This window comes from Nelusetta ayraudi, unplaced genomic scaffold, assembly GCF_046127955.1.
Source record: "Nelusetta ayraudi isolate G7.1 ecotype Tasmania unplaced genomic scaffold, CSIRO-AGI_Nayr_v1 ptg000027l, whole genome shotgun sequence".
NCBI classification, from domain to species: domain Eukaryota; kingdom Metazoa; phylum Chordata; class Actinopteri; order Tetraodontiformes; family Monacanthidae; genus Nelusetta; species Nelusetta ayraudi.
In genome coordinates, this window is record NW_027466077.1 from 706,959 (window position 1) to 733,353 (window position 26,395).

General features: G+C 47.6%; 2 protein-coding genes and 1 long non-coding RNA gene across 4 annotated transcripts; 2 read left to right on the forward strand and 1 right to left on the reverse strand.

Annotated features, from left to right (window-relative positions):
* Positions 1 to 2,749: 2,749 nt before the first annotated feature.
* Positions 2,750 to 19,985, forward strand: LOC142890722 (liprin-beta-1-like). Of its 2 annotated transcripts, XM_076029951.1 has the most exons (27): positions 2,750 to 2,898; positions 9,018 to 9,101; positions 10,600 to 10,805; positions 11,795 to 11,875; positions 12,356 to 12,469; positions 12,580 to 12,690; positions 13,287 to 13,379; positions 13,998 to 14,036; positions 14,417 to 14,516; positions 15,191 to 15,252; positions 15,341 to 15,407; positions 15,491 to 15,585; positions 15,741 to 15,796; positions 15,903 to 15,945; positions 16,356 to 16,506; positions 16,825 to 16,963; positions 17,033 to 17,155; positions 17,251 to 17,398; positions 17,969 to 18,083; positions 18,160 to 18,248; positions 18,313 to 18,435; positions 18,521 to 18,646; positions 18,755 to 18,943; positions 19,260 to 19,412; positions 19,492 to 19,557; positions 19,658 to 19,744; positions 19,828 to 19,985. In XM_076029951.1, the coding sequence occupies exons 2-26, from the start codon at positions 9,038 to 9,040 to the stop codon at positions 19,718 to 19,720; spliced, it is 2,616 nt and encodes an 871-aa protein (XP_075886066.1). In that variant the 5' UTR covers positions 2,750 to 2,898; positions 9,018 to 9,037; the 3' UTR covers positions 19,721 to 19,744; positions 19,828 to 19,985. The 2 variants fall into 2 exon arrangements, with proteins under 2 accessions (XP_075886066.1, XP_075886067.1); XM_076029952.1 differs by lacking the exon at positions 13,998 to 14,036.
* On the forward strand, positions 9,752 to 10,325 carry LOC142890724 (uncharacterized). The gene is made up of 2 exons (XR_012927113.1): positions 9,752 to 10,116; positions 10,222 to 10,325. It is a non-coding gene; the product is annotated as an uncharacterized LOC142890724 (long non-coding RNA).
* Positions 19,985 to 25,052, reverse strand: cyb5r3 (cytochrome b5 reductase 3). Its single transcript, XM_076029953.1, has 9 exons — positions 24,906 to 25,052; positions 24,499 to 24,624; positions 24,308 to 24,380; positions 23,550 to 23,656; positions 23,336 to 23,465; positions 23,153 to 23,236; positions 21,642 to 21,727; positions 21,459 to 21,558; positions 19,985 to 20,783 (listed from the first exon to the last, which is right to left on the reverse strand). Exons 1-9 carry the CDS (start codon positions 24,924 to 24,926, stop codon positions 20,611 to 20,613), a joined length of 900 nt encoding a protein of 299 aa, XP_075886068.1. The 5' UTR covers positions 24,927 to 25,052; the 3' UTR covers positions 19,985 to 20,610.
* Positions 25,053 to 26,395: the final 1,343 nt, after the last annotated feature.

A 26,395-nucleotide genomic window follows, 5' to 3' on the forward strand; every position in this document is an offset into this window, starting at 1 on the left:
CCTCTGTAGGTCCACACCGCCTCCTTCCACCACAATAGGAGGTATTGTCTTTTGCAAAAGCTAATTGGCTTGGCCTAAGAAACCAATGCAAGTGCAATTTTTGATTGCTTAATTTAATAAAATAATACCTTTTATGGCCTTTTATTTGTAAAGACCTTTACAGAAAACTCAAAGACACTTTGGGGGAATTTAAAATAATAAAATTAGTACATACAAAACCACAATTAAATCAAAAATGCAGGGGTACATAAAATTACAAGAAATCAAACAAATCTAAAAGAAATTGAAGACACTGAAGTGTAAGCATAACAGGACCGGCAACACAGGACAACTAATCAAATGTCAAAAGCAGTTCTAAAAAGGAGGGTTTTGAGATGGGATTTGAAGGTGGGTATAGGCCAGTACAGTCACCAATGTGTTTGGGGGGAGAGAGAGAAAGATTGTTAAGCGTTGACACTATCGTGTTGTTCTTATTTTTTGTTTTGTTCCGACAGCATAAGTTGATGTAATACCTTTCAATTTTATCCCTGGAGAGAAACATAGCCCTCTGAAGTGGAAGTAATAAGCCGGCGCAGGGAAAGAGCAGAGAGCTCCAGCCCGCAGCCAGGAGACAATTATGAACGGGTTGATATTTGGATTTTTATTGCGTGTCCTTGTAAAACCCTTGTTATTTTTTTTTTTGCTTGTTGTTAGACTTTCCTCCTCCTCCTCACCCTCCTCCTCCTCCGCCTGAGAACGGCCACAAACAAACCTCTCTCTTCTGCTGTTTGTTCTCAGCAAAACCTGGGGCAGTGCCGTGAGCACTTATCTGCAGACGTGGCATTTATTCAGCAGTAAGTCGCCCAGAGCGGTGAAAAAAAGACAGAAAATTAATAAGATTTCATTTTTTATTTTTTTCCCCCTGTGATTGCCAGACAGACACTTTGGATGATTTACCGGCGGTGAAACTCAGTGAGGCAATGAGAGCTGCAGAGGACAGAGAGGGATGGAGAGAGCTGGTCAGAACATCGTCTGTGGTGCCCCAACGACCCTCCGGGGTTATGGGATAGGTACAGGTACAGGTACAGAAGCCCTGGAAAACACTGCAGGATTTCTCTGTGCACGTTTTGCCCACGTTCTCGCTCATGGTTGGCGGGGAAAACATAATAATTGCCGCTGGTGGGGCCAGGCTTTCAGAGAAAAAAGAATGCTTCGAAGTGGTATTATAATCGAGTACTGATCATCAGGCTGCTCTCTGAAGGGTTGCAATCAAATACACTGCTGGAAGGTACTTGGCAGAGCCAGAACAGTACCTGTACCAGACGCGGAGCTTTTTAGTAGCTTTATTTTACAATAAGTGTCTTAAAAAAAAATGTTTCCATGGTTTGATTACAACCATGACTGCTGGATGGGTGCAGGCTGTGGGCACAGATCCATAAATGCTCCCATGGGGAAGCAGAGTTTGACCCTCTCTGTAGCCCCAATTTACCCAATAGTGTTGAAGACTGTATGTTTTTGTTCAGGTTTCTGACAGGGAGGGAAGAGTGAGTGCTGGACTGCTGGAAGTCCCGCTGTGAAAAGTGCTAATGGACATTTATTGCCGTGCTGCTACATGGCGAGGAGGGTTTCTGAGTCCAGAGAGGCTGCTGTTGCTGCAGGAGGCTCAGTCTGCACGTGCATGTGTGTGTGTGTGTGTGTATATACATACATATATATATATATATATATATATATATATATATATATATATATATATATATATACATAAAAGTCAGGCGTAATTTATGTGGTTGCACAAGGCAGAGTGGCCCTGGGGTCTGCAGCTTTATGTCTCTTTTTTTCTATTACTCTAGGTGAAGCGAATTTATGCATAAAGCACCTTTTCATTCAAACGATGCAGTGTTTCACAGAGACGTAAAAGCAAAATGTTTTCTCTAACAAAGGACTGAAATAGGATTCTTTTCATCTTATAATATAAAGCTTTTTGCTTTATTCCCGCATCATTCAGCTAAAACACCATAAGTGGTGGGACAATTATGTGATTAGTTCTCCTCCTCAGACTTTATGTTCTCATCAGGTTCTCTCAGTTATATCACGTCGAGGAGAACACCGAGGAAACACCTCCTGCTCCCCCTACTGGTCACACCGTTCCATGTTGTGATAATAAGAAATTCCTGTGGCTCGCAGCTTCTAAAAAGCGTCACGTGACAATTTTTAGGCAGCAGATCTGAAGTGGAACTATTGTATATAATATAATAGATACAATATGAAAACACACGTGTCTATAGGTAATTTGAATACAGATTGTAAGATTTATTTTTATGTTAACATTATTTTTGCTTGAGTAAATTACCTGCCAGTCAGATAAGATGTGGCTTCTGATCGTTACAGGCTCAGGATGATATTTATCCTGGTCAATTTTGCTACTTTTCTTTGTGTATTAATACCAGTACATTAATTTCAGGGACTATGATATTTGATCACACAATCCGGAAGACAACCCCTTCAATTTGTCTTTATTTTTGAAATATGCTGCTTTTATAAAGAACAATAAAGGATGATTTATTCAAACTCATATTTACTGGTTTTACAGTAAAATATAAAAGTATAATAGTAATAAAAATTATACACTGCTTTAATGAACACACAAAAAAAGAAGAAAACGTACCCGCTAGCAAGACTTTATTTTGAATGCCTCACTTCCGGTGACGTCGTTACCGCTTGAAAACAAAGTTGAATTGAATTCTGCGGGGGGCGGCGGCGGCGGCGGCGGAGGAAAGTCGGACGCCGACAGAAAGCCAGTCGGAGGAGCGACTTGAAGGCATGAAAGTGGTGTGAAAGGCGGCCTGACAGCTCGGAGAAACCGCCCGGTGGAGACCACGGAGGAACCCGAACATCCGACAGCGCCGAAAGAAAAATGTAAGTTTGAGTTCAAAGTTTTTACCCTGCTGTCGGTTGGACTGTCAGAGTTGGCTGGTAACTCGTTGGCTTGATTTAAGATCCCCATTCTATCCAAAGTCACAACAATTAATCGTATATCTTAATATATATATATATAGATCTATATTTTCCGCGCTTGTGTTGTCCAGAGTGTCTTTTAAGTGTTGTTGCTCCCTCATTTGGTTCGTTAAAATAAAATCTGTTGCTCCGCAATCAGAAGTCCAGTCTAACGGACCAGGTGCTGTGCTGGTTTTAATTATGACTGGCATCGGTTGGTAAATGGTAGAAAGACTAAAAATGTCTGTAGTTTGTGCTTTGGCTTAATAAAGACAAATAAACTGGTGCTTGTAGTGTTTAAATTTCTTCTGCGTGGATTTGTATAAAAATGTTTCAGCTGTAGATACAAAGGCATGTCAACAACACTGATTTATGTCAAAAGCAGCTCAAATGATAAGAGTGAAAGCTATTTCCCCCCCATGAATTTATAGTTCTCAGCTGGTGATTTATGCCCCTTCACCCTTTTTTCTCTCCTCCTCCTCCTCCTCCTCCTCCTCCTCCATGCATTCTAACCCGGGCCAGTCATCTCATCACATGGCCATAAAAGTGCGATCCAAGTCATAAGTCAGTGCAGCGGCTGTCCAGACTCACTGCTGGCTGCTCGGCTCCTGTCGCGGCTCACTGCTGTCCCGCTCCTTGCTGTCCCACACCGCTCGAGCCTTTGTTTGGGTGAAGCTCTGCAGCAGTCGCAGCTTCTCCCGAGGCTTCTTGGCTGCACCTCCTCAAATCACGACCAAAAGCATGACAAAGGATTTTCACTGTTTCCCTCCACTGACTTCATGGCCTTAATCCTTCCACTCTGCTGTGGCTAATTGCTGCACCGCCGCACAGTTTGTCTGCATTTTTACACCTCTGACCTCCTGCAGCAGTGTTGTTGTTGTTGTTGTTGTGGTACAGATGGCTCCGCTGTCGCTTCCTCGTTTGCAGCATTGCAACACATTTGAGCTCATATCCATCAATCGTGGGAAAACCTTTAAAATGCCAATCAACATCTGGAATTCCCAGCATTCCTCGCGCGTCGCGTTCTAAAACCAGGGGGTCGTTGTTGTTGCTTTAGACGATGGGAATGTTTTCAGCGCCGCTCAGATTGATTTCGAGCGTAAATCTAATCTGAGGTCTCTGTTTGGCAGGAGCGTGATTGACTCTCTGGCAAGTTAGAGTCTGGTGGACGTGAGCTGTGCGTGCAGTCGCTGTTGGGGTTTTCTTTTTTTCTTTAATTCCAAGCGGGGAGGAAGTTGCTGTTTCTGCTGAAGAGAAGAATCCCTTTTTCAGAATGTGACAGGAAGTGTTTCCTGACAGGACCCGCTGACGGTCTTCCTGAGTGCGGGGATGCCTCCCCCTCCCTTTTTCTTTTTTTCCTTTTCCTTTTTTTCCTTCCAAATTCAGAGCAGCCTCTGTGATATTATGCCCTAAATAAGACTTTGCCGCTCAGGTTGTGCAAGCAGAGGTAATAATAAGACGGTTTTTCTTGGCTGCTCTTCTGGCCTCTCTTCACTCCCTCCACCGTTGTATTTTTTTTTCTTTTTTTGGGAACTATGGTGCAGTTGGATCAGTGCTGTCATGTGAGTGGTTGAGGGACAAAGACTTGTTTGTGCACAAATGATGCACCAGTTAAAAGTTCTGCGTTGTGATTTTTTTTTTGAGGGGGGGGGGGTTGTTTTTTGATTTTTTTTTTTTTTTTTTTGTCGTCAGATGACCTCGGGCTAAAAGTCCAGCAGCGTCTGTTAAAGGGAAGTGCAAACAAAAGGCCTGGCCGGTGTTTGGGTTTCATGTGGGATCGACTTCCGTACGATCATGTCATGATTTAGTTCCATGCTAACCTGCAGCCACAACTAGTCTGTTTTTATGTCTATTATCTGTTGGAAAAAAATACCTCCTGCCTTGGTTTGATTAGTTTTTATTAGTTTGTCTACTGGGTCTGATATAGTGAACAGCTGAAGTGCCTCGTTCAAAAAGTCTCACATTCTACTCATTTAGCCCTCTGTTTGTAGCATATAGCATATAGCTGGGTAGGGTATGAGAGTGGGAGTGTCAGTGGTCTTTGTGACATCACAAAGGGATGGTTGAGTGTTTTGGCACACACTTGGCTATGCATTTTCAATCAGACATTACTCTTGTTCTAAGCGTGAATAGTGATATTTATTCAGTGCTAACCAGCGGCTAGCTGTGCACAAACTGCTGCTGCGCCGCCTTACTTTTAATTTCCAACACCCCGACTGGCTGCTACCGGACTGAGCCGAAGCTCAATGAGCTAATGCTGCAGATGCTACTAGAAGTCTGAGCCGCTCCACTTCTGAAATCCTCATGTGTCGCAGCTGCTCCTCTGCTGTCGGAACAAAACGTTTTTTTTTTCCGTGTGTGTGTGTGTGTGTGTGTGTGTGTGTGTGTGTGTGTGTGTGTGTGTGTGTGTGTGTGTGTGTGTGTGTGTGTGTGTGTGTGTCTCAGAGCCCAACCACTCACATCGGGTCAAGTAATCGCAGTCCTATTTTTCTTTCAGATGTGCCCCCGACCCCACCCCCGCCTTCCCCTCCATCTGGTTCATGTTAAAACCACCTTAAAGACTCAGACTGAAGAGTCTGTGTGCAGTAGTGGAGAAGTGTTGTGACTTCATTCTGCCCATTATTGCAGCAGTTGTGTCACATTTCAGTTTGAGAATATCACTACTTTTTTTTTTTTTAATACTGAATCATTTTTTTGCATTATTATTATTATGACTTTCCCATTTCAATCAAATCTAATTGGTGCATTTTGTTGCACTTGTCTTTTTTGCTGGATGTGTTTCCAGGACGTGCTCCTGACTCACAGGTTTGTTTTTTGTTTGTTTTTTTCTATCAGTGTTTTTTTAATCATACAATCTGTCATTAGTCCTGCAGCTTGATGATGAATTTGTCTCCGGCAGCAGAGGGAGGAAGGGTCAGAGGTCAGCGGCGATGATGGTACCAGGCGTCAGGGTTTTTAGTTTAGTTTAGTTTTTTTGAAGGAGGGTGAGGTTAACCTGCTGAGGAATGTGAGTGGTCCTCACTCCTCCGCTGGGGTGTCATCAATCACTGGACAAGACCCCGGACCGGTGGTCTCCCCTTCCCCCCTGGAAAATTCTTCATGGATGACCTGCTAGCACACAAACTAACAGAAGGTCTTATTTTGGAGGTCCCACACTAGTTGCCTTTCCATGACAGTTTTTGGCAAAATAAAAGCCATATTTCCGATATCGATATTGATTATTCCGTCTCCTCCTCCGTCCAAACGGAACGCGCCATTTTCACTTGAAGTGAACTGGTCATGTGACCCCCGTGCATCAGGTCCATCAGGTCCTGACGTGTAAATGCAAAAAAAGTGTTTCCATGACACTTTTGCGATATGCCTCAATATGGATACGTGTGAAAAACCACCTCATGAGAGCGTCCAGACCTTTTGGCCATATTTGAGAGGTTTTTCCGAAGTTGTTTCCACGATCAGTTTTTTATTGCTATATTCAGATTTTGCGCAATTCTTGGGGTCCTGGAAACACAGCTACTGCGTCTTCATCACCTTCCACGCTTTGGAAATGTCGGGACACTCTTTGGCCTTTGTATGTTTTTCCCTCAATCAACAGTCCAAAAGAAAATCTGTTTTTAATCAGAACCTGATGAATAAAAGCAGTAAAAAAAAAAAAAAAAATTCCCCCCATTCTGACCTTGAGTCAATGATCAAAATCAGTTTTCAAATCCAGCTGCTGATGACTGAACATCTGGATCCTCCACATGTCCTCGCTGACATTTGCAGGACAGCTGGAAAGAGGGCGGCACTTGCTCTCCTGGTGCCACCTGCTCTCAGCCCCGCCAGAGGAAATATTTTGGACTCTCCTGTCCCCTTTGTTTTGGAATGCCGTCCCCCTGCGCTGAAGCGACCAGCTGACCAAATACGTCCCCCCCTCTCCGCCCTGCCGTGTCCCCGCCACGCTGGAAAATACCTGCGGGGGAAAAAACAAACAGGTCGCTGGAGAGTGTCGGCCGCGGTCTGAGGTGTTTTGCAGCAGGTTCTTGCATTTTTGGCCAGTTTGCTGTTTGACAGGAGCCTTTGTGTGGCGGTTTGTTTCTTTATTTCTCTATTCAGATCCCCCATTAGCTTCTGCATGCTGTGGTCGCCAATCTTCCTGGGTGCGAATAGCATATATACAACATTACAGCAACATTTAAACATACATACATACACTACCAGTCAAAAGTTTGGACCCACCTGATGAATTGAATGTCTTTTCTTTCATTCTCGTGACTATTGACATTGCAGTTTCTCACTGAAGGCATCAAAACGACGTATGAACACACATGGAATCATGGAGGAAACAATAAAAGTGTCAAATTACTCAAACATTTTTATATTTAAATTCTTCCAAATAGCCACCTTTCATTCAAAGCATATTCATAGTTTTGTAACTTGTTTTTCTTTGCTGCATAATGACATATATCTTGCTCATACATTTGATGTCTTCAGCATCTATCCGCAGTGTTGAAAGTTGTAAAGATTAAAAAAGAAAAATTCACAAGAAGGTGTCCAAACTATAGACTGGTAGTGTACATACAGTGCAAAATGATGTTGCAGACGTCAGAAACACTGCATGTACATCACTTGAATACACTGCACAAGCGTCATTAACCTCTCAGTGAAAAGACCAAGTCGACTGCAAGAGAACAGTACGCAGTACATAATAACTGTACGAGTCTGTGAGCGCAGCATGGAGAGTCATTCAGTCGTTGTGGGAGTTTTTCCACTACGCGCGCACACACACACACACACACACACACACACACACACACACACACACACACACACACACACACACATACACACAAGGCCCCTTGTGTTGACAACTGAGGCCCTGCTTCTAATCATAATACAGCTTTAATTATGCAGTTAATGCCCATGTTTTTAGTCCTGCTGGCTGCCGCTGTGTGACCCCCAGAGTGGGAGGAAGTGACCACCCCCCCCCTCCACCCCTACTACCCCACTCCTCCACTGGAAGACAAGACCAGCCTCTGTTTTATTTTTTTGTTTTGCACCATCGCGGCCCTCCTCTCCTGAAATGTCATTATTTTGAAGTGATAAGCTGCGGGCGGACATGTGATCAGTGTTTGAGATGCCGGCCGACTCGGCCGACTGCCGCTGCCGCCGTGGAGGCCTGGGATGCCGAGCATGCCGACGCTTCCAGGGCCTGGGACCCCTGGGAGGAGAATGCTGCCATTATTCCAGATGGGAGGCGGCCCAGCAGCCCCCGTGATTCCCCCCCCTCCCTCCCCTCCCTCCTCCCACCTTAGCCCCCCCGCCCCCTGGTGCCGGAAATGCATGAGGCTGGGAAAAGAGCCGGAGACGAGCCTGTTGTGTGTCTGAGAGAGAGTGTGACGCAGCGACGCACAACCACAAGTCAATTATAACAAGTCTGTTATGAAAATATAATGACGCTCAGGCGCTCTTTGCTTTTTCTACTGTGGCCTCGTGCAGAAGCACGTCAGTGTCCTGTGACTGTTTACAGCTTTCAGGAGTTCATTTTTTTTTTTTTTTTTTTTAGCCGAAACACAATTCTGTGAGGTTTGTTTGTCTTTTTGCTTTTTCATGGAAAATATGAGAAGTGGAGCTTTTATTCTTTCATCGCGTGTTGCTTTTATTGAGCGGCAGCGTCTTTGTACTCGACTGTCGTTTGATCCTGGTCGGACCGGCGGATCCCTGCCAGGCTGAGCGCGAGTGCTCGGGCGGTGTCGTCACCACTGGCAGCCCACCGTCGACCTGATTAGTGGTTCTTCTGAAGCTGCAATCTGCCACTTTGGTTTTCCTCCCGCCGCCGTTAAAAAGTGCGCCTTTGGTTTTTTCCACGTTTTCAGGGATTATTAAAGTGCCCCAACTTTCCAACTGAACAATCACTGCACCCTTTTTATTTCTCTTTCGCTCATCTTAGATTCAACTCTGCACCAAAAAAAAAACCCCGCTCTGCAGTTGTCCAGGAAGCAGCGCACTTAGCCCCGTGTTTGCAGCCTCCTGCTGGGACTGATGCTGATTCTCTCTCATTTCAGAGCCGTCGAGGTGGGACAGGATGATGTCCGACGCCAGCGAGATGTTGGCCGCTGCCTTGGAGCAGATGGACGGCATCATAGCAGGTAAGCCGAGAGCTGCTGCTGCTTTAAGTGGGCGTGGCCCATCGCGGAGTCGGGCCACATCTGGAAGCTCTTACCCGTGGAAGTGGGAATTCTCCGTCCAAACAATGCTGCCCTCCTCCTCCTCCTCCTCCTCCCCCTCCGACCTGCAGTGGGACGCAGGCGCCGTGCTGCAGGACGTCTCTGTGCCGCCGCTCGCCCCTGAGAGAGTGGCGAGAAAGTTTCCACGCGTGATGGAAACGAATGATTGTTCGCTCGCGAGGAGCCGGCTTCTCAGAGTTTCCTACTTTTTCCGCTGATGTGTGTAATTATAGCGTTGACCTTTCCAATGGGGGCGAGGGCCACTCGTAAGTCACATGACACCCCGCCCCCTCCCCAACCACAGCCATCATCATCATCATCATCATCATCATCATCACCATCAGAACTGCTGCTTCTGCTGCTAAAAAGTCTTAAATTGTTTGCAAATCTGCTGATTTGCTTCAGTCTGTGGCAACTTCTGACACCTTCATTGTGGCCCCGCTGGGATCAGGCGAGAAGCTGCTGCTGCTGCCGCTGCTGCTGCTGCTTTATGTCATGCCAACCTTCAGTAGGAACACTTTCAAACCGAGCAGAAGGAGTCAAGGAAGCGAAGGAAGGCTGAGTGTTGTTGTTGTCGGCAGACTTGAACCTTCCTGCAGCTTCCAGACTGATGGAAAGTGAAAAACTGAGGCTGGCGCTTCAGCGTTTGGCCACTTGGGTAAACAGCCACTCTGATTGGTCACTGCGGCCTCGTGCGTCCCTCCTCCTCCACCCCCTCCTTGTGAGATGCAGGGCTGTGATTGGCTGAGATGGTTCTTGCTGTTGCGGTTCACCAGGTTGCCCTCCGGTGTGATGAGTTCAAGGCAATTTTACGAGAGGCAGAAGTAAATAAACAAAGCGCTGGAAAACCAAAACATGTGGCTCCGACTTCAGAGACCATGTGACCTCAGCCGGGCTCGGACCAGCCCCCCCACAGTCCAAGATGGCGGCCCACTCAGTTCAGTGAAGTTGCTCACCCAGCGCATACGCCCAAAAAGTGTTGCGCACCAGTGTCACTTCCCATCACGCCTCTGTAACTCACATGATCTATTTGGCCAATCAGAGCGACCCTGGAGAAGGTCAGAACGAGCTGAGACACAGCAGCACGTACGACGTGGTGACGTCACGCTGGGAATAAACTCTTTTCTGCTGATTTTCTGGCTTTTATCGTTTTTTAAAACGACTAAAAGACCAGAAGTGAAAAATCTACAATAGAAAGATTTGCTATGAATCACGGTTGAGGTCACAGTCGTCCTGTCAGCCGTTTTAAAGGCCTTTATTTTTGTATTGCGGTCTATGCTTTTCGGGCCCATGAGACTTTTCTGCTGCAGTACCATGGGTGGCCACTGGGAAGAATCGGCGCGCTGCCATATTGCCAGTCCGCTATCAAGTTCTTCTAATACACCCGTGGTTCTGCCCCCCCCCCCCTCTGTGTCCCCAGGCTCCAAGGCCATGGATTACTCCAACGGGCTGTTTGACTGCCAGTCGCCCACGTCGCCCTTCCTGGGCGGCCTGCGCGTGCTGCACCTGCTGGAGGACCTGCGGGGGGCGCTGGAGCTCATGGACAACGAGGAGCGGGACAACCTGCGGTGCCAGATCCCCGACTCCACCGCGGGGGGCCTGGCCGAGTGGCTGCACGGCCGCCTGGTGAGAGGAGAGCTCCTGTCACAATGTCACATGACCTCTTTGCCTCCGCGTCGGAGGAGATCATGTGACTTTCTTTTGTGTTGCTGCCCTCTTTTTGGTGTCTGCCTCGCGTCCTAATGAAATCGACATGATTTTTAACTCACTTTGGGGCTGCAAATGACTTCAATCCAATTCACTGCATGAAAATAAATGGCAGTCACATGACCTCTGTCTCACACTAGCAGGATCCATGGCTCGACTGGTGCAAAAACTTCTCACTGTGTCCAACTCCTTTTACTCTCCTCTACTCCTTCTCTTCCTCTCTTGTTCTTCTGCTCGTTTTCTTCCTCACCTCCTCTTTCTTGTTTCCTCTGCTCCTCTTCCTCTCCTCTCCTCCTCCTCCACTTCTTACTCTTTTTCTTTTACTCTTGCCCTCATTCTTTTCCTCTCCCTCTCTTCCCCTTCCTCTCCTGCTCTTCCACCCCTTTTCTTCCTCACCTACTCCTCCTCTTCCTCTCTTGTTCTTCCACTCATCTTCCTCACCTCCTCTTTCTCCTTTTCTTTTACTCTCTTCCCCTTCCTCTCCTGCTCTTCTGCTTCTTTTCTTTCCTTTTTCTCTGTCGCTGTTTATTGTAAAAAGCCGCTGTTATGACGTTGCTGCCAGACTGATGGAGCCTCTTTCAGAATCCTGCTGTGAATACTTTCCATCCTCCTCTCGTCCCTCTATTCTCCCTCTCTCTCTCTTTCACCGCCTCTCTGTGATCTGCAGTGTTTTTCATTCCACTTTTAAAAAAAAAAAAAAAGGAAAAAAAACTCCCCTCACGTGACGCTTCACTTCACTCCTGCCGCTCCTGCTAAACATTCTCTGCTGGAGAACCGCGTGAGGCCTTCGCCAGACAGTCTGAGCAGATGCATAAAAAAAAAAAAACGACAATGTGTTTTCATCCCGAGGCCGCCGGCGAACCTTCAGACCATCAACTAATCAGCTGCCGCTTGTGTTTGTGTTGCAGGCCAACGGCCACAGCGCGGAGGCCCTCTACCAGGAGCGTCTGTCCCGGCTGGAGAACGACAAGGAGTGTCTGATCCTGCAGGTGTGCCTTCAGACTGCTTCACTGCTCAAGTCCTTCGCAGACTGCGGGCGTCACTCTGACTCTTCACCAGTTGACGGTGCAGATGCTGCCCAGTGCAGCCAAATTTGGTCCGATCTCCTGGTCGGTATCGTTGGTTTTATTTTTAGGCCTGTGAAGCAGCAGCAGCAGCAGCAGGAGTCTCTTGTTTGGTTTTTCTGCTGTGTGTTTAGTTACACACACAAGCCGATGTTACACACGCTGCAAACGCAACCAAATATAGTGTCGTGAAATTTAGCTCCATCAGTCAACAGAGTCGCAATTCAAACGGAACAAGTCCAAGTTTAGTTTTTTTTAAGCTATAAAAAAAACATGTTTTTTTCTTTTTCTTTTTTCAGAGGCAAATTTTTCAGGACAAATTTGTGAATCGTTAATTTTTCCAGATTAGGACGGACAGCGTCATCATCACACTCTGCTTCTCTCTCTCACTCTCTCAATTTCCAGGTGAGTGTCCTGACAGACCAGGTGGAGGTTCAGGGTGAGAAGATCCGAGACCTGGACTCCAACCTGGAGCACCACCGGCAGAAGCTAGACACCACTGAGGGGCTGCTGCAGCAGGTGGGAGCTGCACCTCAGGAAGCACTCGTCTGATTGGTGCAGGTGCAGGCTGTGAAACTACAAACTACGCTTCCGGTCGGTGCTTTAACAACTGCTGGCTGCCACCTCAGGAGCTGCTGAACCGCTCGGCCCTGGAGACCCAGAAGCTGGAGCTGCTGACCGAGGTGTCCAGCCTGAAGCTGAAGTTGGCAGCGGTGGACCGGGACCACCGAGACGGCGAGGTAACCCTGACCCCCGCACCCCCCTCCGGCCCCCATCAACCCCCCTGCCTTTTCCTGTGTTGTGCGACTGGTTCCTGGCAGCCGCTCACTCTTTGTTTTGGAGTCGCGGAGGGTCCGTCGCACTCCGGCGGAGAGCAGCAGGAACCAGAAGAAGCTGAAGGAGCCTCCCGGCTTCCAGCAGCTGCTTCCTGCCTGCCGGGAACCATCTGGTTCTAGGAATACAATAAATATAGGACACCAGTTTCGCCGATATCGAGAGCAAATATTGGACCTGGGGGTGATTATCCAACCCTCTCTGTCTATTTTTGTAAAAAAAAAATATATATATTTATTTTAACAAGGTATTGATAAGAAAAGTAGCCCATGTGGATAAAACTCCTTTTTTTTCTTTCACAAACACGTGAACAGGGTGAAAAAATACAGCGGTGGGTTCAGATTTTGGACAAAAGCAACAAAAGTCTCAGTTTCCCTCCGGTGGGACGCAGATCAGATCAGTTCCGATGTTTCTGGCAGCCGATGTGCCTCTCCCCCCCACACACACAAACACACACACACACCCACTCCTCTGACCTCTGACCTCTGACTCTCCCCCACAGGGTCTGTACCAGGAAGTGACGGAGCTGCGGTTCAGGGTGACTGACGTGGAGAACGAGAGGGTGCAGAGTGAGAGGAAGCTCAAGGCCGCCCGAGTGAGTGTGTGTGTGTGTGTGTGTGTGTGTGTGTGTGTGTGTGTGTGTGTGTGTGTGTGTGTGTGTGTGTGTGTGTGTGTGTGTGTGAGAGGGACACAGCCGTAGTTGACAAACTACACTGGTATTTTTGCATTATATCTCAAATTCCCCTGCAAACCTGGCAACCCAGACGGTTCTTCTTCTTCTGGACAGACGAGTTGAGTTTTCAAGCAGGCCATTCTGAGTCTGCCAGCCTTGATTTCTCTCTCGCCGTCTCCCCCCTCCTCCCTGTCTTCCTCCCCTCGTCCTTTCTCCTCCCTTCTTCTCTCCCTCCCCTCCCGGTCTCCCCCCTCCTCACCCTGTCTTCCCCTCCCTGTCTCCCCCCTCCCGTCCCTGTCTCTCCCCTCCTCACCCTGTCTTCCCCTCCTCACCCTGTCTTCCCCTCCTCTCTTTGTCTCTCCCTCCCCTCCCTGTCTCTCCCCTCCCCTCCCTGTCTCTCCCCTCCTCACCCTGTCTTCCCCTCCTCTCCCTGTCTTCCCCTCCTCTCTTTGTCTCCCCCCTCCCCTCCCTGTCTCCCCCCTCCTCACCCTCTCCCTGGGACTTTTTCACATCTTCCTGCGACTCTCTAACCCTGCCAAGCGTCTGCAGCGGAGCTCTGGCCAGCTGACGGGAGTCGAGGTGAACCTGGGTTTCTCTCCTCCTCAGTAGACCCCCCCCCCCATCCCTTCGCCTCCCCCTCCTCTCCTTGCTGCTGCTCACCGCTTTCCTGCCTTTTTCAGCTCACTTGCTCTCAGTGCTTCCACCTGCTGGGCCTGCCCGGGACCTCCTCCTCCTCTCCTTCCTCCTCACGTTAGTGGTCACACACGTGTTCCTCCCTGAGAGTGTCGTGGCACCTTCCCCATGAGTCACCGCGTGGCTCCAGTCTCACTGTCTGTCCACCAGACGCTCGTCCTGAGTGAACACTTGAAGGTTTACGTGTTTTAGTTGCGCACAGACTGAAGAATTCTCGCTCCCTGTCGGGCCAACTGACGGCCGCTCTGCTTCTCCTCTCCTGGCAGGAGGAGCTGCTGCTCCTGCAGAGGCAGCTGGATGAGCAGGAGGCGGAGCTGGGCCGGCTGAGGGACGGCGGCAGGCCCAGGGCAGGAGGTGCAGATGGAGGTATGAGGAGGAGACGTCTGGCATTCCAGCCGCTGCACGACCTCTGACCTGGGCTCATTATTTCCGCAATGTCTCAAAGTCTTATCTGTCTGTCTGAAGAATCAGCAGCAGACAGAGGGCGGTGATTCGCTCCCTGCAGCTTACACACACACACACACACACACACACACACACACACACACACACACACAGTGGGAATTCATCAGTTGTGTCGATGCAACACCATGTTCTGATTGTGTCGCACCAGATTTTGAGAATCAGGGCTTTATTACACAAGTTCTCAATGAGTGTTTGCAAACTCTGTGTTGTTGTTGTCGGCCTCCTGCCGCTCGCAGTCAATCACGGCGCAGACACGCGGCGCTGCCGGCAGACAAACTGTGTCAGCTGTTAAAAGACGACGCGGTTGGTTGGCGGTTCTGGCGCAATTTAACGAGGCTGCAGTGAAACAGCAGCAGCCAGTCAGGCTCCCAGTTTGTTGTTCATTGGCGGCGGTAATTGAAAAGGCATGAACAGCCTCCGAGACCGTCATAGTAGTTTGAGTAACTCTATTACAAAAAATAATGGAGGAGTTTCATTGGCCCCGAGGCGTCGTTTCATGAAATTCAAAGCTGATGTTTCGCACGGACTGTTTTTAGCGTGACACAACGTGCTGAGCCTCTGTCTTTGCGCGTCAGAGCCGGAGGTGCTGCGGATGAAGAGGGCGCTGGAGTCGCTGGCGTCGGCCAATGACGATAAGGTAGGGCGAGTCGACTCCTCCCTCTTATAGCCCCACCCCTTCGCCCCCTCGCTGGCCGGGACTGACAGGTCCCGCCCACTCTGTGCAGGAGCAACGAATCAAGGAGCTGGAGGAGTCGCTGACCAGCTGCCAAAGGCTGCAGGAGCAGGTCAAAGGTCAGTGTCGCTACCTCTCTACCTAGCCTCGATGCTCTCCAGGAGCCTCCGTCCCTGAGAGCTCTGCCCCTGTGTGACCTCAGAGAGGGCCAAGGAAGACGACTACGCCGACATCCCAGACGATCCGTCCTCGTGTGTCGCTGCTGCGCCGCCGGAGGCAGGAAGGAGCTCCGCCGAGGTAAACACGCGGCCTCTGTCCAAACAATCGGCCCGCAGGATGGAGCTCAGCCTGCTGGCTTCCTGCACCAAAGCCCCTGAGCGGCTTCAGAATGCCTCTGCTCTGCTCTGCTCAACAAAAACACATCCAGCTCATTATTATGTTTTTTTGTCAAGTCTGCTGAGCTGCCTGACGACCAGGATGGAGATCAGCGCTGCCAGACGGCTGACGGGTAAACTGAGTTACAAAAAAAAAAAAAAAGAACTAAAACAAAGAAAAACAAGGATGTCAGCTGAATAGTTTTAACACTGAACCTCCTCAACTCTCTATTTCTTCAGCGGTCCAGACGTCCCACAGCAGAGCAGCAGCAGCAACGACCAGGTGAGTCCAGACCTCCTGGTCTGATCCTCTCACTTCCAGCAGCTTAAAGGTTAAGTGTGTAATATTGGCAGATCTTGAGAAGAATTTTTTTAGATATATGGTGGTGCGAGGTGGCAGCTAACTGAGAGCAAGGCCCTTTTTATTCTATGTACATTCTTATATTTATGAATAAGAACCGTTCTATGGGTACGAAAACCAGATTATGTTTACTGTACTGCAAGTATACACTGTTATCAATGTATTTATGGGCAGGATGTTAGGCTTTCACCAATATAAAAAATCATAAGTCAGGCCAATTCTACACACTGCACCTGTAAACACTTCTCAGTTTGACTTCTTGGACCGCTTCTTCTACTGCCCTGACACCTAGTGGTCAAACTGTGGAACTTGTGCCTCTGTGTTTCCCACAGGCCAGAGTGGGAGCCGCTCAGAGTCCCTCTTCCACCCTCAAAGCAAACACGAGCAGCGAGAGTTTCGGCTCCAAGAGGGTTCGATCATCCTTCGGCCGAGGCTTCTTCAAGCTGCGGGGAGGAAAACAGGCGGCCAGCACCCCCAACCTGAGTGAGGACCAATCAACTGCTCTCCACATGATCAGATTTGATTTCCCAAATTTTCAAAAACGTATTTAAGAAAAAATCGTTATATCATCTGTCTTAAAAGGTCCAGTGTGTAAAATTTTTAAGGAAGCCCGCCTGACTGTGCGTTTCGTATATTTGGGCCACTGTCAGGTGACTTCCTTAAAAAAGGGTTGGAAAACATTCATTAATGTACTTATGGGCAGTATGTTAGGTTTTTACGAATATAAAAATCATAAATCAAGCCAAATTTTATACACTGGCCCTCTAAGATATGTTTCCATTTTTCTTATTGTGTTTCCAGGTGAGACGGAGCGGAAAGGCACCGAGCACCTGGACTTGGCCGGCGTCCCTCAGAGGAAACCACACGATGGCGCTCCACCGCCACCGTCCTCCCCGGAGGCCAAGAAGAAGTCACGAGGCCTCAGGAAGTTCTTCGGCAGGTAACGTCACTCAACACGTTCAGCACGTCGCCACCGTGTGGAGGACTGTGCTCACTGCTGCTGCTGCAGGCTGAAGAGGAGCCACTCCACCACCCTCAACCTGGACGACCCAGCCGAGGGGGAGTTCCAGAGGGGCGGAGTCAGAGCCACGGCCGGCCCCCGTCTGGGCTGGTCGCCCGAACCCAAACGCAGGTGTGTGACACAGACTGATGCTGCTCCTCCTCCTCCTCCTCCTCCTCCTCTCCCTGCTGTGGTCAGCTGATCCGTCTCCTCTCCGGCCCCGGCAGCTCCGACGCTCCGTTCTCCCGCTGGAGTCGAGAGGAGGTGTGTGATTGGCTGCAGCAGCAGGGGCTGGGCCTGTACGTGGGCCACTGCAAGAACTGGGTCACGTCGGGACAAACGCTCCTGCAGGCGTCGCAACACGAGCTGGAGAAGGTGGGTCATGTGACAGGAAGCTGGAGCTGGTTTTGTTTTTGTTTTATTAAAACTATTTTATCAGTGCAGGTCAACTGGTTAAAGGTCCAGTGTGTAATATTATGGAGATTTTAAGAAGAAACAGCGACATCAAGTGGTCACATTTTGGATTGCAGCATCTTTCACTCACCCTCCATCTCCTGAGCTTGCCAGTGAACTACGGTGGCCTGCGCCCCCACCCTGGATACCTTGCCCACCATCTTCTTCGTTGGTTTATTTAAGGATGCCAGCATTCACCCTAATTACAAAATACACTGTCAGGCAGCTGGATTGTCCACACCAGGCTTCCTTAGAAATAATGCTTTGCAAGATAAATAACTGCAAGACCCTTGATGACTTTTATTGTACTGCGATTATACACTTCTATTAATGTTTTTACAGGCGGTTTGTTTGGCTTTTACCAATATAAGAATCATAAATCAGGCCAAATTTTACACACTGGACCTTAAAATTTAAGACATTTTATAAGAAGAAGAAACCGGATGTGCAACCGTTTATGTGCACTTGTGTTGTGTGTCGTCGTGGCTGCAGGAGTTGTGTATGAAGCAGCCGCTGCACAGGAAGAAGCTGCAGCTCGCCCTGCAGGCGTTAAGCGGCAGCGACGAGGACGACCTGAGAGGCAAACTGGACCACAACTGGGTGACCAGTGAGTACGACGCAACGCAACACAACACACACACACTAACTGAACAGAGGTCAGAGGTTGCGCTGCTGCGTTTCAGGGTGGCTGGACGACATCGGCCTGCCGCAGTACAAGAGTCACTTTGACGAGGCCCGAGTGGACGGACGGGTGCTGCACTTCCTGACGGTGGTGAGTCCCCACGGGGGGCGGAGCTAATTGTGTCTTGACCCGATTGGTTGTTTTTGTTTCCCAGGAGGACTTGCTGTCCCTGAAGGTGGGCAGCGTCCTGCACCACCTGAGTGTCAAGAGAGCCGTGCAGGTGCTTCGCCTCAATGCCTTCACACCAAACTGCCTGAGGAGGCGGCCGTCTGACGAGGTACCGCAGGAGCACCACCATCACCACCACAACCACCTTCCTCTGGTTGAGACTCTGCTCTCATCCTGTCTGTCTGTGTCCCCAGAACAACATCTCTCCAGCAGACATCTGCCAGTGGACCAACCACAGGGTGATGGAGTGGCTTCGCTCCGTCGACTTGGCTGAATACGCCCCCAACCTGCGAGGCAGCGGCGTCCACGGCGGTCTGATGGTGAGGAGAGGAGAAGGGAGGGCGGGTAGAAGGGAGGAGGCGGGGAATCACATGACCCAACGCCGCGGCGACCTCCCCACCGACTTGTCTGCCGCTCTGAACCCGCAGGTGCTGGAGCCGCGCTTCAACGTGGAGGCCCTGGCCCTGCTGCTCAACATCCCCCCCAGCAAGACGCTGCTGCGGCGCCACCTAGCCACGCACTTCCACCTGCTGGTGGGCGCCGAGGCCCAGCGGGAGAAGCAGGAGTGCCTGGAGAATCCCGACTACAGCGTGCTGACGGCCACCGCCAGGGTCAAGGTGAGGACACTGCGCCCCCTACAGGCTGCCGGTGTTAAAGGCCCAGTGTCAGATGGGCTTGCTTATGTGTAATGCCTGTCCTATGAATGTTCTTATGTATATGAGAACCATTCTGAGGGTAGCAAAGCCTCAGAACTTTTACTGTCCTGCGAGTACACACTTTTATGAATGTATTTATGGGCAATGTCATTAAAAATCATAATATAATAATAATAATAATAATAATAATAATAATAATAATCATAAATCAAGCCAAATTACACACGGGACCTTTAATGCTGCAGCTCTCTACAATTCTCTTCCTCCTCCCCTGCAGCCCAGACGTCTGTCCTTCGGCGGCTTCGGCACACTGAGGAAGAAGAGAAGCGACGACGGTGACGAGTACGTCTGCCCCATGAACGTGGCCACGCCCACCAGCTTCCAGAGGACCCGAGTCCAGAGCTACAAGGAGGAGGAGGAGCTGGAGCAGGTGAGAAGCTCCGCCCCCACCAGCAGTGGGCGAAGGTGGAGGTGGAGGTCTGACTGAGCGACTCTGTGCTGTGTTGCAGATGGACCACTCTGAAGGCACCGTGAGGCAGATCGGAGCTTTTTCTGAGGGCATCAACAACCTGACAGTGAGTTTCTGCTGCTGCTGGTGCTGGTGGTGCTGGCAACCCGGTCGTCACTGACTGGACCTCACTTGATTGTTTCCTTCACATCGTCTGTGCGTTTCAGAGCATGCTGAAAGACGACGGCTTCCTGCAGGAGCTCCCGGTCACGGAAAGTCGCGTCGTTTGAGGAGCAGAACAACACTTTTGTAAGGTGAGTTCAATTCTGTAACTTTTATTACTGTGTAGTTAATGAAAGTACGATTGAACATTTCTCTCCCCATCCTTCCACAACAGCACCACCCTCCCCTCCCTCCTGCCAACAAGAGGACGTGTGAACCAACCCCACTGAGACCTTTGACACTGAGGACACTTCTCGTAGTCCAGCATCCTCAGAAAAACAAAGCATTGCTGCCTTTACATATCTGACAATAAAAACAACAAATTACACCTGTTGAAGTAGTCGGGGTCTTTGTTTTTTTTGGACAGATGACACAGTGACATTCATGGCAGTTGACTTTACATTGCATAACATAACAGCTGTTGGCAGACACGTTACTGTTAGCCACGTCAAGAAACAAAGCCAATACTGATTTTCAGGGAAATAATCCCATTTACAGGCGCTTGCTGCGTTACTTCATGTTTCCATATAAGACAAAGTGTGTTTGCTACTGCACATTTTACAGACTTGGTAACTCTACTTGTCCTCACGTGCCATGTACTTAAGCTACAAACAATTTAGTCGAGCCAACAAGCTGAATTACAACTCCAGGAAATAGACAGTAACGTCTAATCTGGCGATTAATGAAGTGCAGTGATAATCACTTTGTCCTATATGGTAACGTGACAAATTAGCAGAGGTCGTCTCACAAATGCAGCTAAGTTTTAAATGAATTTAGAAGACGGTTGGACTGGTTTAAATATATAGCAAGACGTGTTTGGACATAAGGCACTCAGAAAAGGCGCAAAGCTGCCAATACTTGAAGCAAACTGAGTGACTGGAAAAGTGTAGCGTTGCAAAAATACAAGAGTCTGACACCTAGTGGTCAGTTTTACTTTTTAGACCTTCGCAGGCTGCAATTAGAAGGTGAATCTCTGGCCGCTGGCGTGGCCCACGCGGTCCAGGTTGGGATTGCAGGCAAACTGGATCATGGGAGGGGGTCCACACATCAGGATGAAGGTGTCCTCACCGGGCGGAGGCAGGTGTTCCCTCACCATGTCCTCACCGATGAAGCCCTGGCTGTAGTCCCAGTCTGAAGCACAAGGCAAATAGTGGCCATGTCAGGTTGAAGCCACTCACGTCTAATATCCACAAACCATGGCGACGAAGAAGAATGTTTCAGACGTGTTGAGATTTTATGCTCTTATTAACAATTTTACATTTGACCTGACAAATTCTTTCAGGTTTCAGGACCTTGATTTAAAAAAAAAAAAAAAGAAAGAAAATCAATAAATCATCTTTTATGAACTTCTGAGCTGAGATCAGCCAGAAACGCACTGAAACCAACGTCCAATGGTGACTTAGCATGAGACCGACCTTTTCCAAGCCAAATTGGACCATCAGAAAAAACAACATTTTTTCCCAAGTCCAAAATAATTCATAATATTTTAAACAGTCCAAAATGCACTGAAAGCAACGCCCTAGTTTAGCATGAGATGGACTGGCTGAGTGCAAAATCAACATGTCCAAAAATGGAAAAAAAAAAAAAAAAAAAAAAATCGACTTCCTACCCACAATTCTTTTTTTTTTGTGATGACTGTTGTATGAGAGCTTAGCATGCCAAAGGAGGAGAGAACAAAATCTCAACAAGTCTGAAATTTGACAGGGTAAAAAGTTATAACCAACATCTGTGACGTCAGATGTTTCCAACCATCCCACTCAGACCTTAATTCCAAAGACAAAGCTCAATACAGCGCGGTGTCGCTACCTTGTGGTGCTCGGTCCAGAGTGAACCACAGCTTGAAGCGATCGGGGTTGTTGACCTGGATCTCCTCCAGCTCCGGCCGCAGCAGGATGTCTTTCTCGCTCTGTGGACGCAGGACAGGAAGTGTCAACATCAAATCCTCCATCACCAGGAAAACTTGCGCAGTTGCGGTCGGCCCGGACGCACCTGGTTTGCGAACAGCAGGTGGCAGACCGTGGTGTCCTGGGGATCCTTCATCACAGCGCTGATGATCTGCAACATGGGGGTGATGCCTGCAGGAAAACACACGGAGGCCAATCACAGACGTGGAACTGCTGCTCAGCTTTCATAGATCCAGCTTTGTTGTTTTGCTTGTTTGCTTTCAACAAAATTAGAATCTTCACTGTACATGTTTTTTGTTTTTTTTGAAAGAAAAAAGTTTTTCCTAAAACTGTTTAATTTTCACATTAAAATATATTTCAGAGTGTTGATGTTCTTTTTATGATTGAAATGTTGAATGTTGATTTTTTTTTAATCTTAAGAATATACTCAACTTTGACTGGCCTTGCATCACACATAATGACAGTGCAACACTTTCATAGATTTGTCCACTTTCTGCCCCAAAAGAATAAATATCTAAAAAGATTAGTTTTTTTTTAGTTTTTTACTGTAACGCTATGGGACTTTTTTATTTTTTAACAAATATGTTTAGCTTTTCGCATTTTAAATCAATATATGCTTTTTTGTACCCTTACATCATTTTTCCACACTTGCAAGGCTGCTGTGGGAAAAGATGCCCGAGGGGGTCGTCTGACGACGGTTGGGTCACCGTTTTTTAATCCGCTTAAGGAGACCCAACAGGAACGCAGAGCACACGCCGTTTGTTTCCCCAGTGCGTGTGTGTTGTTCAAATAAAGTCACAGGAAGTTACACAACATTCACATACCATGCAACTGTTATGGTAATAGAGCATTAAGCAACCTTGTGGCGTTCAAGAGCTCCGTGCACCAATCAAAGGGACATGCGGACGAGACAGGTGCGAGTCTGTCCAGTCCATCCCATCTTCAAGGGCCAAATGGCTTCATTGCAGCAAAAGGACAAACACTCCTCAACTTTTCTGTTCCTGCTGCTTTAAATCACTTAGAACAAAGAGGTCCTGAAACAACTTGGTGTGTGTCGCTGCGTTTCCATGACAGTTTTTTCGCAAAAGAAAAGCAATATTTCAAAAATTTCGACAAAGTGCAATTTGTCGAAATTGCAATTTGCGATGCGAAGAGCATAAGCCGCAGTTCTCGTTAAATCTCATCCCGCGAGAACCCTCTTTGAGGAAGATGGAGGATCAAGACATTATGCGTTTTGGAACAGCTATTTGAAGTGAACTGGTCACATGACCCCGTACGTCACGTCCGGTAAATGCGAAAAAAGTGTTTCCATGATACTTTTGCCATATACCTAAATATGGATACGTCTGAAAAACCCAAACGTCAAAACCTTTATGCAATATTTGAGAGGTTCTTCGAAGTTGAGGTGTTTCCATTACCAGGTTTAAATCGAGATATTTAGGTTTTGTACAATTCCAGGGGTCATGGAGACGCAGGGAGAAGCTAAATTGCCTCCTCCTGAGCTTCTCTGTGATTTTGAAGCACTCTGCGTTAACTGCTCCTTCTTGCTAGAATAAACTCTGTGAGTTGACAGTGAGACTACTTCCTGGTTCTCACCTGTCCCTCCAGCGATCATGCCCAGGTGTTTGGCCGTCCTGGTCTCAGCTGGAGACTTTTTGTCAGCCTGCACTGCAAAAACACCTGCAGGAGGAACAAGGACGAGTGGAGGCATCAGAACCGACAGCAGTTCCAGACTGAACCTCTCTCACCTCTTCAACAGCACCAGCAGGTGGCGCTCACCTTTGCCCTTGTATACCAGCAGACCGCTGGGTCCCCTGAAGTCGATGACGTCGTTGATCTTGAGGCTCTCCAGGTACTGGCTCATCTTCCCGCCCTCGGGGAATTTGGGGTTGCTGTTTTTAAAGTAGACCTGCCAGCATGGGGCAGCGGTGTAAATGTGGTTACAAAAATAAGATTAGACACCGAGGAAGAACAAGAATGTGTCTGGTTTTACCTTGATCACCAAGTCAACGACGCCCTTGTCGTCATCGCTGGAGACTGGAGTGTATGGACGCACCACCAGTTTGCCGTCAATCTTGGCGGAGAGGTAGATGTGCTGGCCTGCAGGGGGCGGAAACATCACAGACAAATGCCTGTAAAAAATTAAATCTGCTAAAAAAAATTATTTTACTTTTTGTTGAGGGGTCAAAGTCACAATGCAACATATTGGAAGGGTAGGTTGAAAATCTTGTAGTTAAAGTCCAAATACAATTTCCCTCAATCTAATTTTAAAACAACAAAAACCTCAAAGCATCAGGTTCAATCCTCTCGCAAATTATTCACATTGGTTAGCAGGTGATACTATTTTTTTAAAACAAACAAAACAAACAAACAAACAAACAAACTCGCTTTTGATACGAGTATGTCTTGATGTGACGTCTGAATAATGAATTAATGTATTATCTTTATAAAAATAAAAAAGCTTAGTTGTATATAATCAGTGATCTGGAAGGTTCGAGTTTTAACAGTGATTCATTGAACCGTGGTATAAACGAATTAAAGACATCTTCGAGGGAAAAACTATTGATCTTCTTATCATCTTCACGCAAAATGCATGTTGTACTTTAAAGAACTACCTCCCTCCACTTATCTGGCGGCCTGACGCTGCACTGATAACAGCTTCTGCTTCGGGCACAGCTACCGGCTCGACACCGCTGCTGCTGCTGCTGCCGCTGCTGCTGCTGCTGCTGCTGCTGCTGCTGCTTCACTCACCGACTGGCAGACCCAGGACGTGTTCGGCGGAGGGCAGGGCGAAGCGGAACCTCCTGGTGTCGTGACTGACTATCTGCAGAGGTCAAAGGTGCGCAACAACTTCACCAACGAGAAGCACCTGCTGCGGTGGGTCCAAGCAGGGCTTCTGGGTCCCTGATTGGCAGAGGTCGGCAGTGGCGCGTGTTACCAACCTGTTTGTCCAGCAGCCGCAGTGCATACTTGATGTTCGGGTCCTCCAAGGTGATGGCAGGTCTCCTCTTGGAGAAGAACAGTCTGAAGATGAGGTTGATGATGTTGTCGAAGCCGCCTCGGATGAGCTGCGAGTTCAAACACAGTTAGGCAACCAAGCATTAGCCTGGATGGGCGGTGTCCCATTCCAGCCAACTCCGGATTTTTTTTTTTCTTCCTGCGTGTTTGTGTGTGTAATCCATAATAGGAGAAGTGAGTCAGTGATTCCTGTGGGCAGTGGCCCACTGGAGCTTCCCAAGTTAACTCGTTAGAACGGAAGCGCCTCTTTAAAGCTTAGCTTTGTTAGCCTTAGCTGGAGCAGCGGTTCGAGCTAACACATAAACACGATTGAGCTCGCGTATATACTCACGCCAATGATGTAGGACAACATTGCAACGCAGTCTGTCCAAAACTGCAAGGTCGTCTCGCTGCGTGTATGTGTGTGTGGCGCACACCTCGTCTGCGCCAAACCCGAGGGAGACGTCACGCGAAGGGAACCAACACTCACTTCCGGTGGCAGACTTTTAAAGATAAAGCACAGGCGGGGAACACAGCACATTATTATTATTATTATTATTATTATTATTATTATTATTATTATTATTATTATTATTATTATTATTTAAAATGGCACTTAAAAAGCTTAGTTTTCCCTTTGTTGTTTAACCACTATTTCTTCGAACGAACATCTGCACTGTCTCGGGCCCGCGAAGCGCTTCACCGAGCGTCGACTTTGATACTTCCGCTGAGCTCGCAGCTAAATACAGCTAGCTTGATGCGGTTGATGCTTTGACGTCACTTCCACGTGACAAATCCTTATTTTCAGCGTGCAAGAGACCCCGGAAGCGCGGAAGACGCAACAACCCAATATAATAACAACAACAATAATAATAATAATAATAATAATAATAATAATAATAATAATAATAATAATAATAATAATAATGATAATGATAATAATAATAATAATAATAATAATAATAATAATAATAATAATAATTATTATTATTATTATTATTATTCAGTTTTTTTTTTCCCTTCCTCGTTTTTTTCTACAGATTTATTCATCGATATGGTTTTTACTTAAAGCAGTTTGTTTTCACTTATCTATCCCATTTATCAGTTTGCAGTCTTATTACATAAAATGGGGATTAAATGTCCCGTGTGTGTGTCCAATAAATTCGTTGTTTTTTTTTCAGTTACGAACAGATGCGTAAATGGAGAAGAATGGGAAACGGACCTTTTCTTTCTTTCTTTCTTTCTTTTTTTTTTTTTTTAAGAAAAAATATATTTTACCCGCAGGTGTCATGATCCTCTTGTCCAATGGGTGGCAGCGACGACTTGTCGAAAGGACCCAAAGCTGTTGTCTCGCATGTGTACACAGATAAATGAAAGCGACGCGATACAATGAAAACAGGACATTGAACGCCTTGTATCAACAGGAAATAAAACATTTTTATTGATCATTTGTGTATATGAAGTTATATAACAACAGTCAGAAAACTCCACAGAGTGAATCACTACACAAAGTGAAACGGAATTGTAAAACACCTCGTCAAAAGAAAATAAAAAAATAAAATGAAGGTATACACTGCAAATATAACTTTCTGCGGCAGCACCGTCGCCGCGAGCGATTATGGCAGGAAAAAACACCCCAAAAAACAGTTCTACGAGAGTACAGAGGAAACTTCCACGCACAAAAACACTCAAGCAGGCAGTCGATATACACAAAGGCAACTAGGATCTTTCTACAGCATCAGATTCTAATACTTTACACAGCTTTGTTTAGTGGAAAAGGTCAGTTGTGGCTTGTCACCCCGAAGAGAATTTGGTTATACAGAGAGCTGGAAAAAGATTAAT

Bases quoted from the DNA above. Each gene is read 5' to 3' on its own strand.
- LOC142890722 (XM_076029951.1), top strand. From the start codon at position 9,038: ATGATGTCCGACGCCAGCGAGATGTTGGCCGCTGCCTTGGAGCAGATG. The intron at 16,964-17,032 runs GTAACGTCACTC...CTGCTGCTGCAG, and splicing joins CTCAGGAAGTTCTTCGGCAG to GCTGAAGAGGAGCCACTCCA. The intron at 19,558-19,657 runs GTGAGTTTCTGC...TGTGCGTTTCAG, and splicing joins AGGGCATCAACAACCTGACA to AGCATGCTGAAAGACGACGG.
- cyb5r3 (XM_076029953.1), bottom strand. From the start codon at position 24,926: ATGTTGTCCTACATCATTGGC. The intron at 21,728-23,152 runs GTGAGAACCAGG...GTTTTCCTGCAG, and splicing joins CATGATCGCTGGAGGGACAG to GCATCACCCCCATGTTGCAG. The intron at 20,784-21,458 runs GTAGCGACACCG...CTTGTGCTTCAG, and splicing joins TCTGGACCGAGCACCACAAG to ACTGGGACTACAGCCAGGGC.